The sequence below is a fragment of the Lepisma saccharinum genome, chromosome 10, assembly GCF_977018435.1.
Source record: "Lepisma saccharinum chromosome 10, izLepSacc3.1, whole genome shotgun sequence".
Lineage (NCBI taxonomy): Eukaryota > Metazoa > Arthropoda > Insecta > Zygentoma > Lepismatidae > Lepisma > Lepisma saccharinum.
In genome coordinates, this window is record NC_139238.1 from 80,252,571 (window position 1) to 80,273,433 (window position 20,863).

Here is a 20,863-nt window from a genome sequence, read left to right on the forward strand (position 1 = left end):
CTTTTCGTCCGTGAAAGTTGTGCGTAGGTGTGTCGTTTTTGTGCCCAAGTGCGAGGATATTTTTTGAGTGAAGTGACAGACTTCCAAGGACTTTTTTGTCATCTACGTGTTTTTTGGGGGTTTCCTCCCTTCCCCCTCCATATATACGCCGAATTTGCATAAATTTTGCATTTTGTGCATTTCGACATCCTTTTTTTCAGGGAGCGGGGGGAAACCCCATTTTTTAAAAAAGTATTTTTCAGGGGATTTCCCCCTTTCCCCCTCCATATGTATGCCGAATGTGCATAAATTATATATCGTCTGAATCTGTGATTCATTCTGCGTACAACGGTACATCGTTCATATCTCCAGGGCAAATAGTCTCTGAGCTAAAGTCATTTCAAGGTACTACTGCATTTTGAAGCTTGAATCAGTGGCATGCCGACCATTCCTTTTGGGGGTACAACTCACGTTACATTGGTCATATGATAATAATGCAAATATTTTTGTGTTCCTTACATGTCAGCGATCATTTCCATGTGCATGTCGACACTGTCATGTACTTTTTCCTTGGGGAGAAGGGGGGACCCCATTTTTTTCCCCAAAAAATTTGGAATTTTGAGTTAGCCCCCTCAAGCCCACCCCATATACACTATCTGGCCATTCGTCACCGGACACCTGGAACGAGTACTTTAATCCGGTTTCAGGCGTCCGTCAGTATCGTGTGGGGCCACCTTTCGCAGCAAGTACAGCCACAACCCTCTGAGGAAGACTGTCCACCAAATTGCGATAGGTTTCGACGGGAATCCTGCTCCATTCCTCTTGCAAAGCGGCGAACAACTCTTTAGTGTTTTTTGGGGGGTGTGGCCTGGCTCTCAACCGGCGCTCCAACTCGTCCCAAAGATGCTCATTCAGGTTGAGATCAGGACTTTGGGCGGGCCAATCAAGTTTTTGCACACCCATATCCTCGAACCACGTGTTGATCACACCTGCCGTATGACATGGGGCATTGTCGTGCTGAAACAGATAAGGACCACTACCGAATTGTGCCCACAATGTCGGTAGCGCAGAATTGTCCAGGATCGTTAGGTATGCATCTGCATTCATGTTTCCACGCACTAACACAAGGGGACCAAGACCATACCAGGAGAAACATGACCACACCATGATGCTTCCACATGCCTTTGGTGGGGTGTCCGGTGACGAATGGCCAGATAGTGTACGTCGAATTTGCATAAATTTCATATAGTCTGAATCTGTGGTTCATTCCGCATACAACGGTATATCACTCATCTCTCTAGGGCAATTATCCTCCAAGCTACACTCATTTAATTTAAACTCTGATTTTCCTCAAAATCGGCTCGGGACCAAGGTGGTTACATGTAAAAATGGCCTTGGGACTCAAAAGGTTAGAGTGCAAAATGTGGGGAAACCAGCTGACATGTTTATCACGGATCTGCATAGACCGGCTCGGAGTAAGTACAACACAAACTTTGAAAAACCGAAGTATTGTCCCTTCTTTGGAGGACAATTTCACCCAAAATTGGAGGATTGCCCAGCTAGAACAGTGGCGTGCAGGTACTGTAAAAAAGTAGGACATTTTTTTCGAGTTTGTAGGAAGAAAAACACAAAAACAATAATCATTTTGAATTTGGTAATGTGAATGAACAAAACACTAATGAAAAATCGAGTGTGGAAGATAATTTTGTAGGAAATATTAAAGGTTCTACTTCTAATTTCAGAATTCAGTTGGTATCGTTCAATTTTCATTAAGGAACTTGGCGATAATGTTAATTTTTTGATTGATACAGGTGCTGATTGTGTATGTGTACCTGATAAAGTGTTATTTCCAAACATGTTGAGTAATGTAAATGCAAAGCAGTCGGGCCTTAAAAGACCTGATGGTACACAATTGAAGGTGTTAGGTACTACGAATTTTACATTATCCTTTAAAGGCAAAGAATTTTGTACAAGGGTATATGTAGTAGAAGGGTTACAAAAACATTGCTTGGTCGAAATGCAGTCACTGCTTTAGAAATTCTAAATGTAAATAATCTGCAAAAAGACCTATGATCTTTCACAAAAGTTGATATTAATTCACCAGAATATTGTAAATTGTTTCAATTTAAATAAACAGTTTCTATTGCTATGAAACCTAATGCAAAACCATATGTACAGGTTGTTCCAAGAGTAGTACCCATACCAATGTTGAAGAAACTAGAAGTAGAGATGAACCGTTTGAAAAAACTGAAAATAATTGAACCAGTAGAAGAAGGAACAGACTGGGTTAGTCCTATTGTGTGTGTGCCTAAAGGTAATAAGGTTGTGATTATACAAAGTTAAATGAGTGGGTGTTAAGGCCACATTTTGCAATGCCAAAAGTAGAATCAACTCTTGCACAATTAAAGGGAGCAAGGTATTTCAGTAAAATTGATTTACATACTTCGTTTTATCAAGTAAAATTAGATGAAAACAGTCAACTGTTAACTACCTTCATTTGTCCATTTGGATTATTCAAATTTTTGCGAATGCCATTTGGATTTCTTGTGCTCTGGAGTGTTTCAAAACACAAATTTCCATGTTATTGCAAGGTGAAAAAATGTAATTGTTCATGTAGATGACATATTGTGTTTTGGGAGTACTATAGAAGAACATAATGAAGGTCTTAAAAGAGTCTTAAATAAACTGAAAGCAGAAATAATAAATCCAAATAAATCAGATATTTTAGCACCTTTAACTGGTTTGCTTAAAGATGGTGTAGAGTTTTCATGGGGTGCAGAACAAGAATGTAGTTACAAAATGTTACAGCAAGCTCTAACTACAACCCCAACATTAGCATATTTTGATCCTAGTAAACAGTGCATTGTTAGTGCAGATTCATCTTCATATGGCATAGGTGCTGCGTTATTTCAAATGAAAGGTGCAAAAAGAGAAATCGTTGCTTATGTTTCTAGAAAATTAACACCTACTAAACAAAGGTATGCACAGATTGGAAAGGAAGCTTTAGCTTTATCGTGGGCTATGAAAAAAATTTCAGGATATGTTTAAGGTCTAAAAGTGAATTTGGAAACTGATCATAAACCATTAATTCAGATTTTAGGTTCTAAGAACATTGATGAATTAACTCCTAGATTGCAAAGATTTAGAATAAGGTTAATGAGGTATGACTATACAGTTAATTATGTACCAGGCCGTGAACTTATTTTAGCAGATTTTCTGTCCAGAAATCCTATTGATGGCTGGGAGAGAGAGGAATTAGGTGAAGAAGTTCATGCTTTTGTAAATTTTGTTATTCAACACTGTCCTGTGAAAGATTATTACTTAGACAAAATTAAACAGTGTCAAGTAAATGATAACATATGCAAGAAACTTAAGTACTATACTTTGAATGGTTGACCTGAGAAAAGTAAAATTGCAGTTAAACTGTTACCTTACTATCAATGTAAATTAGATTTCTCAATAATACATGATATATTGTTAAAAGGTTCTTGTATTGTAATACCAGGTTTACTGCAACAGGAGGTTTTAAAATTCATACACCAAGGTCATCAGGGTATAACGAAATGCAGACGTCGAACACAGTCAGTATGGTGGATAGGGCTTAGTTCACAACTTGATGCTTTAGTGAAAAACTGCTCTCAATGTATTGAAATGAGAGGTAACTGTAAAGAACAATTTTTAATGGAAAGTTTACCTGATGAACAATGGCAACAGGTGGGAGTAGATTTGTTTAAATGTAAAAGTGTATGGTACCTTATTGCCACAGATTACTATTCAAAGTTTTTTGAGATATTTCCGTAGAAACAAATGACTGAAGATGTGATAATCACAAAAATGAAGCAAATGTTTGCTAAATATGGTGTTTGTAATGTAATTAGATCTGATAATGGACCGCAGTTTCAGTACAAATTTCGCTGTTTTGCTAAGGAGTATAACTTTATTCACCAGACAGGTTCGCCATATTATAGTCAGTCTCAAGTACAAGTGGAAGCTACTGTTAAAATTGCTAAACATTTGTTAATGAAGAATGATGACATATATAAAGGTTTGCTTGCATATAGGAATACTCCATTAGCGAATGGTTATTCTCCTGCAGAATTATTTCTGAAGAGGAAATTAAGATCAGATTTACCGATGTTACCTGTAAAATTACTACCAAAAGTGTTGAATCGTAGCCAAATTTTGTACAAGAATAAGAATTTAAGGAACAAACAAGCTGACAATTACAACAAAAGGCACAGAGTTAGATATTTAAGAGACCTAAAGGCAGGTGAGAGGATCTGGGTCAAGGGTTTAAAACAATATGGTACAGTTAAAACTAAATTGAAATATCCTAGATCATACTTAATACAAACGAATAGAGGGACTTATCGTCGAAATAGATGGCTCGTCATACCTGCTCCTCAGGTAATGAACAGGGATGATATTACATTTCCTGAAAGGGCTCAGCCCAGAATAACTCCAACTACACCAGGACGAGATAATAATAAAGAAAATAAGGTAGAAGCTGAGAGTTTGGTGTATATGCATCCTCGAAGGGAAAGAACCCCTCCAGGATGGATGAAGGATTACGTAGGTTAAAATATTATTTGTTCTTTGTTAATGGTTATGGATAAAATAGTTAAATGTGCAATTTTCATATTTTGGTTAAAAGATTACTGTTCTTCAATTTGAATTAAGAGTCAGAAACTTTGTTCAAAATGTTTTGTAATAAGATGTAACATTTATGTAGCATATGCAAACAAACATAGCTTCAATAAAGAATGGGGATGTTGTGTAAGGTGCTGCCACCTAGGCAATCAAAGCTGCACTATGCCAGTGCCTGGGACAGTACATCCTCCGACCCACACTAGTATACCTCGCTTATCACTTGCTCCAGCTAGCACGGCTAACACTACAGTAACAAGTACCGGGGTACAGGTTTCATACCCAGTGGAGGCAGATATAGTGATTTGGATTCCGCTTTAAACTGTAGGTCCAGCCTCGATTAGCCTTACTGTGCATAAAGCTTAAAACACCAAATACAACAAACAAACAAATTGTAACGAGTACCAAACTTCTTACAGACTTTATGAGAAATTTCTTTCTCCAATCAGTCTATTGTGCTGACATTAAAGAAAATACTGAATCAAAATTTGCTTTATGACTGGAATGGCAAACAAATATTCAGCAATTAACATTATAAAACATAATATCCTTAACATAACTTGAAATGGCTCCAGTTTCATTTAGGCTGGTTTCAGTTCAATAACTGAAAATGAATAGGAAATACCTTGTAGGATTACTTCGATTCCAACGGCATAAATCCCAAAGCAAGAAATTCCGCTCAGGCATTGAACAGTGGTATCAACAGAATCAAAAATTTGTTGATAATAGCTTCAGTCTTAGCTCAAGCACAGCACAGATTTTTTCCAAGTCTCAGTCAAAATAAATTTCGCTATTGGGGTTGGGAGTGCAGTTCATAGACTTGTAATTCCATGATTTCTCTTTGTTCAACTGAAATACATATTTTCCTAATTCAAATTACATGATGCTCAAAATGAAGGACATTTATGATTATTTTCAAATTCCTCCGGAATGCCAGACATAAGACTGAAATGTAGGACTTGTCTGGGAAAAAGACACCCTAATGCTAGGTTGGTTGATTTGGTGTTTTAAGTCCACTTTATGCACAGTAAGGCTAATCGGGACTGGACCTACAGTTTAAAGTGGGGTTTAAAGTGGGATCCAAACCACTATCTGCCCCCACTGGGTATCGAACCTGGGACCTCTTGGTTACAAGATGACAATGTTACCACTGTGCCATTGGGTTGGGCCGTAATGCTAGGATATTGCATTTCCCCAGCTAGAAAAATTTATACAAAGGATCCCTTCTCAGCTATTACACTGTTCCCATGTTAAACACCTGAGCACCCTCCCTACCAAGGCTCAAGCAAACATCCACAAATCTAAGAATTTATGTTTTGAATGCAGTACAGCAGTATATGATGACCAATTCGAGAGGTGGCAAATATACAAAATATTTTATGTTCAGTTTTAATAAAGTAAGTTCCTATACTCAAACAGATGGAACTGTATCCTTGTTGAATGAATGATGCGAAGACCATAACTGCAAAATATGAGGAAGAAGCAATATGATTAATTAATTAGTAAATTGACCATCTCTTCTCATTTGAAGAACATTCAAACTCATATCCTTTGGGATTTAAAATCTAGTTTTCCTGCCCACATCCTAAATCCAAGATTTGCTACAGGAGTTTAAATATGAAGCTAATGCTAAACAGGACCAGGAAACAGGATCACAATTGTCTCTTTGGCACTTGAAAATGTTTCTTATCCTTCGGTCATAAATAAGGATCTGGTTGTCTAGCACTCTCAGAGGGCCTACCAGATGCACAGGTGCACACAACTCTGGTTTTCCCCAATTCTTCACTGCTTTTATTTGAAAATGTTGATTTTCTGAATTGGAGGGGGGGGCTGTAGCCCATCACCTCCCCCCTCCTCTGCATACGCCAGTACCCAGATGGCATAGTAATAATGCTGTCAGCTTGTAAAAGCTTTGAAAACATTTTTGAACTCTGGGAGGAAAATTTAGTAATTTGATAAGTGTTTAAATGCCCTTGTATGTTCTGGCAAGACCAACACACACCACTGATTGCTACCTTCAATGGTTGTACATTACCTGCAAGCCTTTCCATCACTATGAGATAAGGAAAACTGCCTGTGTACTGGTTTCAACACACCACTGAGATCGGGATCTTTGGTCCGGGTTCGATTCCCGGCCGGTTCAAATCTGGGAAAATTTCTTACGTTGGAAGTGGTCCCGGGGCCCACCCAACGTCAAATAACATGGATACCTGGGGGAAACCCTGGGGGGTAAAGGCAGTCAGGGGCATGGTGCTGATCACACCCACTCACGACCGGATCAAGAAAGTGTGGGGCGTTACCCCCGCACCCCCTATATGCCTTCATGGCATGGTGCTAAGCACAGGGGAAGACTTTACCTTTTTTACCTTATATTAACACTCCACCATTATCTTTCCTAGGGGCGTTTGTAGTGTGTGTGTTGTGGGGGGGGGGGGATCTTTGAATTTGCTACTCAAATCCTTAACCTTGATACAGTAAATGTTACTTTAAAGAGTTGTTTTTTTCTAGCAGCAACATTTTATCTGGTTACCCATACGTATTTCTAGTTTACACTACTAAGACACATACATACAACCTTAAGTGGCTAGTCACTCTACACTTAAGTAGCTACTGGAGTCGTGAATCTTTGAGTTCCTAATCAAATTCCAAATTCTGGAATTGCAGTCTAAATTTTGTATTAGGTACTCAAATCTTGAATCTTTGAATTGCTTTCCAAATCCCAAATCCTGGCCTTGCTACTCAAAATCTGAACCTTTTGGTGCTACTGAAGTTGTTCATGTTGGCCCAAAATCTTGGATTTATTTACCTAATCTATGAATTCAATACTCAAATTGCAGAATTGAAACCCACCAATTCCTACCTCTCACTCCCCATTCTTGTTTTTTTCTAATTATGGTTGATGATAGAAACGCAGACAATAGCATTAGAATTGTTTGTTCAAGCAATTTGATCACATAACCACTCAGGAATAATATGAATCCATTAAAGTGTACAATTTAGGGAAAATGTAGGAACTTACCCTGAAAAGGTACTGAAAGCAACACCAACATCACGCCCGCCAATGAAGATGCGCCAACTATTTTCCAAAGAAAGTAAGTTGTGATGGCAGTCTGCAATGGACCAATCCACATGTAATGTAACAAAAGCACAGCCTGGTCAAACCTATTGACATCATTTGATAATAAATTGACAATCTGTCCAACAGTTGCCTGACCTAAGGCACTTCTGTTTAAATGCAATGCCTGTCAAGAAAAACAAAAAGATAGATATTTTGAAAAGCTTTGTTCCTAATACAAAACAGAAACTACTAATAAAAATTCTAAGGCTGTGTGCAGAAAACACTGAACTGGCACAAATTAGGAATACTTGCACATTTTTAAGAATCTAAAATTCATGTATACATATTGCATTGTAACTGGCTTCGAGCCAATAGTGATGCATCAGCATCTGAAAATATTGGTTGGAAATTAATCACCAATATCAGCTAACACTTTTCTGGAGTTTTGGTATCTTGGCTCGACAATACTTTTAGAGAATAAATATCCTGGAAAATATGCAAAATAAATTTCCTTATCTTTCAAACAGCATTGTCGGGAGAAGTGGAATTTGTGATTACATGACAAATATTTTTATATTGTAATTAACTGCAATGAAAATTTTAAAGTAATCTCTAAATTAAACTCCATGCCACAACAACCCTCTAAAGGTGGCTTTTTCATTGGGTAACACGTGGTCAGCACATTGAATCACTTAACTGCTGTTTTCTGGCTTTTGTGACTTGAGCCCGCTACTTTCTCAAGTAGCTCCCCAATTGTACTTAAGATGCTGGGTCAATGCTGAACTTTTTGGGGCTCCCACCTGGAATCAAATCTGAGACCATTTGCACCAAAGGTGAGAGCACTAAACATTTGGCTATTCAGGAGCCCTACTTAAATGTAAAACTGTGGCAAAATGATGATATAGCCAATATAGAATTCATCGCCTTTATATTTGACCTAGATTTCCTAAAGAAAATGTCAGATACATGACAGGAGCGAACAATGTCAACAAAACACAAACGTCAGGATCTTGAAAGTTAAGTGAACTGGGGGAGGGGAATCAAATTCCCCATGAAATTGGCTTAATTCATTGCAAATTAGAGGGGGGTAATTTATTAATTTGATAGTTGATAGCAGAAAAAGAAAATGGGAAAAATTAGTGTAAAATTCAGAAAGCAGGCCAGATATTCATGTTCTTTCATATACTACCATTCAATTCAAGAAATCAACAAGAGCTTTCGAAATTTACAAAATTGAGATTGTTATGTGCTAATTCATAGAACGTAAACTTCAAAGCTAAAATTTTCCTATAAATTTAAAAGATTTTGAAAATAAGTTGTGAAATTTACTACTGGTACTTCTTCTTTTGCTGCTGCTATTATTATTATTACTATTATTATAACAAAAAGTTGGCACCTGCTACATACATAATTTGATTTACTGATTTTATTTGCTTACAGTGATTATAAACACCACAAGATCATTGATTGATTGATTGAATTAGGTTACTTTATGTTGCTTTTGGCTAATTGCGATGATGATGATGATGAGTGAAGATATAATGATGAATTGGCGCTCATGAAATAAAAAAAAAACACCCAGCCCAGTCTGGGATTCAAACTCGGGACCTATAGCATATCAACATGCTGTGCTAACCACTCTACCACTATTGTTTATTACAGTAAATATAAAAATTACCTTTCTATAAATTAAAGAACAGCAAGCCACCCTTATCTTCATCCCAGTATGGGCTAGCCCAAGACTTGTTGGATGCACCAATAAGATGCTGATTGCTGAACATAATATTACACCACCAGCAGCAAGATATGCATCTTCAGTGTTCATATTATTATTTGGTGCAAAGTAGTCTATTAACATCCCAAGGAATATTGGCTGGGTTATCCTAAGGTGAAGGAAGAACATAATCGTGCTCACATTAAATTACATCTTTAAATAAAAAAAGATTTGAAAAATGAATATTTTTACACACATGCATTAGAAAGTATATAGTGAAAACATTTTCTATACAGTGCAGCTGCTTTGTTTCATAATTTGTTTATAATATGTACTGAATTAAACATAAATCTTGAACACTGTAATGTGAAGTACAACGTATCATGCCTTACTTAGGAAAGTAAGTTTCGATCTCCTACTTTTCTACAGGATCTGCCAGTGAATCAGGCAATTTGGCAACAGTGTTTTCTATTTTTAGCATGAGCATGGAAGGGAAATGATACCACCAGGTGGCGTGGGCAAGAAGGCATTTAGTTTGAAATGGAGTTGTGGACTGGTGCACAGCATGCATTAGCCGTAAAAGCATTTTATAAGAACAAAGATAGCTTATGCTTCCCAACGTGAATTTCGCAATTTCATCATCAAAACAGTAAAGCCATCAGCTCATGTCATAAAAATGTGTCTAAGACACTTTGAAGAGACTGGTTCAACTGTTAAGAAGAAAGGTAGTAGTGTTAAAACTGTTCCCACCCCACAGATGTATTACGTAGGTCCATGAGTAGTGTTTGCGATCGGCTTGCTGAGTGAATGTTGCATAATGGAGGGCAACTTGAGGATGTAATATTTAAGTAATGTTTTCAGTGGAATGATGTGTTATGTTTTGTTTCTGCAAATGCTAAGATATGTACTTCCTTATAAATGGAACTGTATCATTATATCCAATACTTTAAATTTTGTGTTAAAACTTAAAAATCACTCGATTCACTGGCGGATCCTGTACAATGCGACAGGAAATATCAGGTCAATAATATAAATTGTACAGGTATCCGTAGCATATAACAATGACTGTAAATCTAAGTTACCAAATTTACCTCACTATACATCCGTATGTGAAAAGGAAGATTCCATAGAAAGCAAAATGTGGACCGAAAGTTCTCACAATTGCCTTAAAAAGACTAGGTGTCTTACGTTTTTTCTTTGCCTTATGTAACTGCTGATTCCATCTCCTGAAAGTAGATAAAAACAATCTATACTTATTTATTTATTTATTTGAAAATAGTTGTGAATGCATTTTCCACCTTAATGTCGACAATGAAAAATAACGTAATGAAGTGCACATTTAACAATGATAATGATAACAATAAATACATCGGAAAAATTATCAAATTAGCAATGTGGAAACCACAAAATTTTTCATACACAATAAAACTACTACTACTACTATGAACTCTTCAGCTGCTTGACACATTCTGTTCTGAAAGTTCATTTGTGCAGACTGAAGCTTGGAGTTCTGAATTTGAGATTTTGTTTTATTTATATATATTTTTAGCAAATGTTAATTTTATTCATTATTGTTAAAAAAGAAAAGGACACGTCAGAGCAGCTTTTAATTGGGTGCCACGTGGTCAGTGCACCGAGTCCCATTGCTGCTGCTTTCTGGTTTTTGACACCAGAGCCCGATACTTCTTCTCTTCAAGTAGCATCCCAATTATTCTCATGACACTGGGTCAAGACCAAAATTTTGGGGACTCCGATCATGAATTGAACCCGGGACCACTCGCACCAAAGGTGAAAGTGCTAATAATTTGGCTACACAAAATAATGAAAAGTGGTAACTGTAAAAGGATCTTGTTACTCCCAATCACTGTTTTATGAATGACATTAATTTCTTAATAAAATAATTAAACAATTAAGTATTAAAACCAAATCGTTATAAATTGGTTAAAACTCAACACTTGCTTTGTTGCCTGGCACAGCTATTGCTTTTACGTACTTCTCTAATTTGTCTCCAAGAAATGCTGATTCATGTTGAGGAAGTGCTTTGTACAGATCGCTCTCTTGTAAGTCCTTTTTGAATCCTTCTCTGAACACTTCCACAGTCCATCTAGAATTAAGAATTAATAGATTCAATAAATAAATGAATGAAATTTTTATCCTGCAGTTTGGATGCCTTTCCACAATGTTCATTGGTCATTTTCAACTTCTTGCAGCAGAAGGATGACCTAGATGCATGGCCATGAAATTAGATGGTTGGCAGATGTTCACACTGTTGCCACGTAGGAGAACAACCCTCAGTGTTTGGAGGTTTAAGAGCAATCCGGCATGTACAGAGCATTCCCTGACATTCGCTATGAGACTTGGCAGCAAGCGGCCCGGCATCAGCGCTTGTCTTTCCCGGTGAACGGGTCCGCGACAGTCGCTTATATTAAACCTCGTAAAAAAGTTTAGAGTAACAGGGTCAGTTCTGAATAAAAGTGAAAAGAAAAATGGGGAAATAAAGTATACAAAGACAATTCGCACACCATCCGTGAGTTAAAAGAGAGTATTGTACGGAAAATCGGGAGAATTACAGTAGACGAACTTGCACATGTAAATGCCAATTTCCTTCGGAGATGCCAGGAATGTGTTGCAGCAGAGGGACATCATTTTCAACACCTTCTGTAGCCAAGGTTAGGTTACACAATATGAAAACTGTAATTTTAATAGCCGACTCTAGTGACTGTCGCTGACCCGTTTACCGGGAAAGATAAGCGCTGATGCCAGGCAATTTGTCGCCGAGTCTCGTAGCGAATGTCAGGGAATGCTCTGTAGATATGGGACTCCATCATGGGCCTGTAATGAATTTTCAATTCACACAATCACCAGCTCTGTATCGAATGGGACTGGAAAGTGCCCCGGATGGAGTTCGGTTTGATGCTCGAAATAGGCAATGCAGCCCATTTGACGTTGCCACACAGTGTGCAGGAACCAGCAACTTTTGTCCCGTTCTCACTTTCCTTCTCCCATATGTGACACCAGCGCAATTCTGCCCAGCTGCTAATTTTCATGGCCGTGCGTTTAGTCTTTTTAGGCATCAAAGGGGAATGGAGTGATTGAGACTTATTAGTTTTGGGATGCTTTAAGGGGGCAAGCACCCCCTCCGCCTTCCTCCAAATATCTGCCCATAATATTATAGCTTAAATGAACATTATTTCATTGTCAGCAAATGCTATATATAAGCAACAAATTATAAAGTATTTCTTTTTATTTTGTTGATATGTTAAGATGATAGGTCTAGAAAAAATCTACCAATTTGCCTTAAGGCCTGCCAGAGAGCATTTCCTTGAGTGATATGATTTTATAATTTGCTTCAGCCTCTTGCTATTTAAATATGTTGTCGAACTTTAAGTTATAAAGAAACAATCTGATTGTAAACAAGGGAGTGGGAGAATTCTGTAACACGTGGCTAGGTTGGAATATGCAACTTTGGAAGATCCTTCGTCTGTTGAACTTCTTAGCTCTTTGTGGGTCACGCGAGAAAAGTTACGTCGATAGTCGCGCATGGTCTCAGAGACCGTGTTTTTAAAATATGCCAAATTGATGGTCTAAAATGCCAAATCCTCAATTATTTAGATTAGATATTTTCTTTCAACAATTGAGATTCTACAAAATTTCCAAAATTGAAATTATATAAAATTATAAAAAGGCACTCTTCATTAATCGGGCATGGATCGGCATATTGGATTTTCAGTAAAAACTAGGTATGCCTATAGCCACGCATAGACTCAGACAGCAACTGGCTTCAACGAACCCTCCATAGCGGCTCAGATATCTTACTAACACTGAAAACAAAATCGTGGGGTAAAAGATTAAGGTTAGAAACTCAGCTAGACAGAGGGAGTGTGATGACAAAACAATCATTGATAAATAACGATGTAAAAATCACACACCCAGAACGAGAGACCGTGTGCGACCAACGCGGAGTTAACTGTTCTGCAAAGTAAGTTAGTGGTGTATTTTCCATATTACCACATTTACCACCAGTAAACCAACGTTTTTCATATATTTTTATACATTTAGCATTAATATATGGTTGATTGACTTGGTGTTTTAAGTCCACTTTATGCACAGTAAGGCTAATTGGGAATGGACCTATAGTTTAAAGTGGGATCCAAAACACTATGTGCCTCCACTGGGTATCGAATCTGGAACTCAGCTTTAATGTATGGGTAACTGCTGATTATATATTATGCAGACTATTAAAACAAATTTCTAAACCAGAGTTTAAGTAAATTATATAAATAACTTGAAGGCTGGTTTACATATAAGCCACTGATCGTTCCCCATCATGCCTTTCTGATGACAAAGGTGGAGAATGAAAATATCAAAATTTATTGCTTAAAATTTGGAGTGTCAGACTTCTGCTATTGTTTCACATGCATGCCTTCAGCATTGTTTCATTTTAAATAAGAATTGTTGCAGTCTCGCACCATGGCTGTGCAGTCTAAGGCATCATGCTTTGAGCCCTGGCTACAGGATGCCCGCAGGTTCGAGTCTTCTTGGGGAAGCATAACAACTTTTCTCCTGAGATTTCGGCCTCTGTATGGGACCCATGGCCATCTACTATGGTGAAGGAAATTGGGGAGCTACAAATTAGTAGCGTAACCCAGTCATGGCAAGCCTACAACAACGACTGGTGTTCCTCGTGGTGATCACATGTCACTCCATAACTGGTTGGATGGTCTCCCACCTCGGCAGGCGAGAGTGAGGCCAGCAGTTGGTAGGTAAGCAGCCCTGGCCTTCACGGGCTGCTGCAACATGGGTTGTTATTATTATTATTATTATTATTAAGAATTGTTGTGGTAGACCAGGACAAATTTTCAGGATACGCTACTGACATAAGCGTTGTTACCTTTATTAATATACTGATGATAATTTAAAATTTCTCGTTAACCAACTATGGACGATTGGACTTGCACATATTATTTTACAATTCATGTAAGGGAAAGGCACTACCATATGGCAAGTGGTATAACCCTACTGGGTTCCTACCAAAAGAGCATGCGACAGTGGCAGTGAAAACCAACCATATTGTCAAAACCAGCCACCTCAGTTGCTAAAGTTCACTGCATCCCCCTTGAAAAGGTCATGGCCTCTGCATGCTATGGCTTTCTCCCGTATGTGGCTCAAGATAGAATACATGTGTTTGTAGGTGTTCTGGGATTTGTGTTTGTAGTTCTTTTAGGCTTTTGACAAGGAAGAGCTTTATGGTCATATGCAAGGGAGATCATGAAGTTTTCTTGCAATGTGGAAAGCACCTCTGCTGTAAAGAAGACAACAAGAGTGTTTCGGAAAAAGTGTCCACGTGGCTCAATATAACATACTTTGCATGTTTCTTCTCTAATCTATAAGATTAAAGAAAGTCAAAAGTTCATTCATTTCTTTTTTCCTAATCTCTTACAAGGAGTCAGTAGTTGACATGTTAAGTGTCAGATGAGGCTTCAGTTTGAAAATCTATCCCTATGGCTGCACCACTCCAAGATTCAATGGAAAGTCACTCATATTCTCTAATAATACCAATAGTATTATACAGGGTTATTATAAATGATGGACCCATTTTCAAAATATCATATTTATTGAGGTACAAATCCAAAGTGAACAAGCTATATACCAATGGAAAGAGGAAGGTTCAAAGTTTGTTACCACAATGTTTTTAACTGTTATAAATGTTCAATGTGGCCACCATTGGCTGCAAAGCAAACATCGACGCGGTAGCCAAGGTCACCATCTCGCTCACAACTGACAGAGTGGGTCCTCTCGCAAACTCTACCGGCCGCTTCCGCAACCACCACAGCCCGCCGGCCGCTGCCCGCCAGAAACATTGAACCTTCCTCTTTCCATTGGTATATAGCTTGTTCAATTTGGATCTGTACTTCCCTACCTATGACGTTTTGAAAATGGGTCCATCATTTATAATAACTCTGTACATGCCAGAGTATGCCAAATCAGATCAAAATTGCACAACCTTCAGCAGCACCATGACAGTCATTATACAATTTTAAGTATGCACCAATTAAATTCAATGACAGATGAATGCATCTATCATTCATTGCAATTGTTTAAGCAAATGTGAGCTCTGATGCCCTAATTTAACTGGAAGGGGTGTCAGCACAGGTACCATTCCCTTAACCATATTCATATGCTACAAGTAGGTCAGGTTGTGCAAAATTTATAACCAAGGGACCTGCTTGATGGTCATTGAGCGATGGTCAATGTCATTGATGTCTTTTAATGAAGGGGCCCCCAGGTTTGATACCCAACAGAAGCACATAGTGGTTCAGATCCCATCTTTAGCTGTAGGTCCAGCCCCAATTAGCCTAACATAAATAATAAACACCAAAGGCTATATTATTGAGAGAGGTTAATTAAATTTTTCTTACGCAAATACAACAGCAGACATTGGGTTTGCTTTTTCCCTGGGACATTTTCTTTCAGAACGGCTTTTAGTATCCATCACATGTTTAAAAAGTGTTCAAAACACAAGCTAGTTGAGATCTATAATAAAAGAAATACATAATCAATATTTCATGAAATAAAACAATGAATATTAAATTAATTTCTCCTCAGCTATATGTCACTATTATGCCAAGAAACTGCATAAAGATTCTCTTCATGGCATATTGTTTTACTATCCAGTACTCTGATTTATGTCTTCTAATAAAGATGATTTTTATAAAGGATCTTATAAAAGGGAAACATTGACTCCTGAAGCTAAATAACATCTTTGAGGTGGAATTTAGTTTCATGGTGTTATTTGTAGGGATGATGACAAAGGATTCTGCCCTCTGGTTGTAAATTCTTAACCCTAGAGAAATGCTCTCTGCTGATAATTTTGTCTACTGTTTTCAGTAGATCTATAGGGGTTTTGAAACATCTACTGTGTTCAGATTTTCAAACAAATACTGTATAAATAAAAATTGTTAATACGGAAGAGTGAAATGTAATATTTACAGACACCATCTTAAGGTAAACACACTACATACATATTAAATATAATACTGAAGAAGTTATTTTCACTTGTAGTTTTTCTACTGTATTGTTTTCAGCAGATCAGTAAGTGTCTTGAAACATCTACTGTGTTTAGATTTTCAAGTAGATATAAAAACAAATTGTAAATTAGGAGGAATGAAAAGTTATATTTACAGCCAACATGTTGAGCTAGACACACTACATACAATATTACAAGTAATACTGAAGAGAATATTTCACTTGTAGTTCTTCTACTGAACATGTACAGTAGGTCTACTGAAGGTGTTCAGTAGGAAACCATTGAGTTTCAGTAGATTTCCAAGATACACAGTAGAGTACAATTTATAAGTAAACAGTAGAAATTTCCAGCAGGGCTATAACTACAATCAGCAGTGATCAAAGTGGTGGGGAATACAGTATGTAACATTCTTATTTGTACACACGGATTTTCAAAGAAAATGCTTTAATATCTGAAAGGACATACACTCTTTTGAAATTGTTTCTTTACAATTCAATAACTAATATCATTAAGAACATAAAATGTTACCCAAATTCTGTATAACTAATAACAATAATAAATTAAATGAAACTGAAAGAGAAACATGCAATTTTTTGTACAACTTTTCTATTCGTACACTTAATAATATAAAATAAAAAAGTATATTCAGAGCAAATTGACTGACAGTTCTAATACTTTGATCAGGCGCGGTTGGCTGTATAGCGCAAATGTGCAGTGAACCCCCAGTAATATACAAAATAAACAATAACTGAGAAGTTCATAAGCGTAGAGTGCCAAATTCTGTTAGTGAGAAGGAGAAACCGCGGGCCAGAGCCACTCAGCTCCCCTCTAGTTCCGTTTCGTGCAAAGCCTCCGCTGAACCTCCGCAAGCCAACCCTTACCATGCTAAAAGCTTAGGACGGCTAGCAGAAGCTCGACGCGTACATATGGCGAAAATACATGCAGTCTGAGACTGGAGGAAGGCCGTCTCGTCAAAACGGACATGCGCAGTTCGTAGGATCACCAGCGAGTTGGAGTGAATCACGCTCTTCTCTCTTCCAGTGTTGCACTATGTGTTTCAATTTGAATTCATTTGGCATTCTCTTTGTATTTTTATATTTTACAAGACTTATTAGATTAATGAAGAGGGTGTAATATAAATGTAGAGGTAACACCGAACGAAAGCTAGAAGTAAAGATGATGGGACAAATAAGATAAATATGATAGAAAACAACTTGCCTACACATTCAGAGTTTTCATCTTTAAGATGGAAACACTTCAGGTGGAAGGAGCCAAAAAGTAAAAAATAGCGCGAGGGCGAGGGCAAGGGGTTGCTTATCGGACAAGACTTAAACAACCTTTTGGTCTTCTTACGTCAGACTAAATGCTTCCGTTGACATGCTAGGCTTTTTAGGTTTAGTTGTCTTAGAATATATACACTCAATTTTCGGGGCTTACCGTGCTTGACCAAAAATGTAATATTTGCTATTTATTTAAGCCTAACCTAACAATGAAGGCATTTCGCACTTACATCAGAAGACGACCAAAAAGTTGTTTGGGTTTCGTGCGATCAGTTACACTCTAGCGCGAGAGGGTGTTCGAAGGGACGCGCGCATTTAACTTTGTTACGTGTCATTGTCTCCATACTTGTTAGTTTGTTTTGAAGTGCATGGCTGGTGATTGAAATATATATGGCATAGTGATACGTTGAGTGAAGTGAGGTGGATTGTGTATTGGAAGGAGTGTAGTTGTTGCTGTGCGAGAAGTTAACATATTGCATAGAATAGAATCTAATCGCTTTGATTTAGCGATATACTTTCGAATAGTTATATAATTGATTGATTGATTGATTTAGTTTATTTTACTTCACGTTTTGTGCCTCTTGGCTAATTTGCGAAGATGGGGATGAGTGATGAAATTGATGAATGGACATTCACAAACAACCAAGCCCGACCGGGATTCGAACCCGGGACCCTTGGCGTCGCGAATAGTTATATAAGAATTATCTTGTAATCAAGGGGTCTTGGGTTCGATTACTGATACATACTCATTTTAGCAGGCAGAGATTTGTATTTTTTACTGTAGGTTCAGGATCCAGTTCCAATAATTTGACAGTGGTGGGACCAGAAAAGAGTTGGCAAGAGTGGAAGAGGCAAAATTGACGCGAGAATATTTTCTGAATTCTGAGATACCCCTAAATACAATACCATACGAAAATCTTAAATTAAAATGATCGCCCCCTACACACACACTCCTTGGTGCTGTCACTGTTATCTGAACATAAAGCAAATTAACTTTGTCAGTAATCTACCGGCCAAAATTTGATAATTTTCCCAGTACTATCTCTACGAACAAAAGCGTGTAGTGTCTCAAAAGGTTTAGGTAAGTCCACTTTTCATAATTTTGGTGAACCCCAGGAAAATTATGCACGAGCCGCGCCTGACTTTTATGCATATCCTTTGGCTTTAATTACTGCTTCACACCTGTTCTTCATAGAATTAACCAGTTTCCGATATGTTTCGGAGCTTATTTTATTCCACTCGGCTTGCACAACAGTTTTCAACTCTTGTTTGGACTTCACGCCTGCTTTATGGACTCGCCTCTTCAAAATTGCCCATAAATGGTCAATGGGATTTAAGTCTGGACTTTAAGCTGGTGTTTATAATAGTTTGGGCACATTCCATATTAGCCAATTCATGTTAACTCGCGCCTTATGCTTACTGTCATTGTCTTGTTGGAATCTGTAGATAGAGGGCATGTCCATTTTTAGGGCAGTCTGTTTTACATTGTTCTTCAATATGTCTAAATAGACATATGCATCCATGATACCATCAATAAACTGGATGGTACCAACACCTTTGGATGACATAAAGCCCCAAATCATTAATGACCCATCAATGTGTTTAACTGTTGGAACTGTGTTAATATGTGATCATTGTCTTTATTTGATTTTCTCCAGACCCTATTTATCCCATCTGACCCGTATATATTAATCTTGGGCTCGTCTGACCATATGACACTATCCCAAAATTCTTGGTCCTTGTGGATGTGCTCTTTCGTGAATGAAAGTCTACTCCTGCCATTCACGTTATTTACATACGGCCTCTTTTGAGGTATTCTGCCATGATATCCATGCTTCCACAAGGTGCATTGAACAGTTTGACCGGACATCATCTTGCCATCAACATTTTCTACTAATGGTCATAACTGAGGAACACTTAGTCGGGGGTTTTCTCCCACTCTTTTTAAAATAAAGCATTCATCACGTTTATTCAATTGTCTCTCTTTTGTTTTTCTCCGAACATTCTGTGTTGAACCTTCCTCTCTAAATTTGTTTACAATGTATTGAACTGTGGAGTGTGATTTATTGACTGTTGTCCAATTTTTATTAACGAATAACATCTGAGGGTCAAATTTATAATAACATCCTTCAGATCGGAACTACGTTCCTTCACCTAGGTGTCAAGCTTGTCCATTTCGAACATGCTGATAGATAGACGATAGGCCTACAGCAATACCTACGACAGCATGCTGCTTGATGGGGAGCGTGCCTGCATGTTCAAACTTGTTACAAAGTTGCAAACTGCACGAAATTACCTGAATAGTGGTGGCGCTGTATGCGAGGAAGATTGAAACTCTTGCATGTACGAATAACAATGTTGCATGAAACAGCATGTTTTTCCCTTTTCACACAAATCATATGCTCTGTTTATACACTTTGAACATACATATTTATTGGCTTTGTTGGTGAAACCTTCATTAACATTAATTTCCAGGTACATATGAAAATGATTATATTTACTAGTAGATATGACATTTTTTTTCTTCGGAAATTCTATGTGTATGAATAACAATGTTACATACTGTATAAGGGGTGCTATCCCAAGAGTTAAGAAAAATTTTCATAAAGGATCCCCCATTGCATTTCCTCCATGTTGATCCATGCACCTATCCACAAACTTGACCAAGCATACCCCAAGCTATGAATTTCCTAATTTCCTCTTCGAGCACTGAATGTTTTTGGATGGGCACAATGGGGCAGTCGGGCAGATGCTTTGGATAATTCTTCCTAGCTGAGCAATATCATCTCCTTGCATCCCTATCCATTTTGAGCACTGTGAATAATATCTGAATGCTTTTAAAAAGAAAACTTACAGAAATTTTCACCTATGAAATTTTTTCAAATAGCATACACTTTCTTTTATATTTGTTGTTCCAACCAATGTACATAGAACCTCCACCCTCACAAAACAAGTAATGCATTTCCTACATTTCCACAGAAGATTTTGGAGTCCAAATCATTAAGCTCTTGTGTCTATACCAGTCCATCCTTGACTTGTTGCTGTGTTTAGATGTGCCATAATCTGTGTCTTCATAACCTGCAAAATTTTTGGGGAAAAATTGCCACTTTGTTTTTTAAAATGTAGTTGCAAGGTTCCACCTGATTCACATTAAACCA

The 20,863-nt window shown here is 37.6% G+C and overlaps 1 protein-coding gene across 4 annotated transcripts in view; it reads right to left on the minus strand.

The window, feature by feature from the left end:
• Nucleotides 1-20,710, minus strand: part of LOC145993977 (ATP-binding cassette sub-family C member 4-like) — an 87,082-nt gene extending 66,372 nt beyond the window's left edge. For 2 of the 4 annotated variants that reach the window (XM_083130003.1, XM_083130000.1), the window contains exons 1-6: nucleotides 20,560-20,710; nucleotides 15,818-15,932; nucleotides 11,392-11,502; nucleotides 10,490-10,624; nucleotides 9,363-9,567; nucleotides 7,646-7,868 (exon numbers count right to left, since the gene is read on the minus strand). In XM_083130003.1, coding sequence (XP_082986129.1) covers nucleotides 7,646-7,868; nucleotides 9,363-9,567; nucleotides 10,490-10,624; nucleotides 11,392-11,502; nucleotides 15,818-15,891 — 748 coding nt within the window. In that variant the 5' untranslated portion in view covers nucleotides 15,892-15,932; nucleotides 20,560-20,710. Of the gene's footprint in view, nucleotides 1-7,645; nucleotides 7,869-9,362; nucleotides 9,568-10,489; nucleotides 10,625-11,391; nucleotides 11,503-15,817; nucleotides 15,933-20,378 lie in introns of all 4 variants that reach the window. The other 2 variants (XM_083130002.1, XM_083130001.1) reach the window with 2 other exon arrangements.
• Between the last annotated feature and the right edge of the window lie 153 nt (nucleotides 20,711-20,863).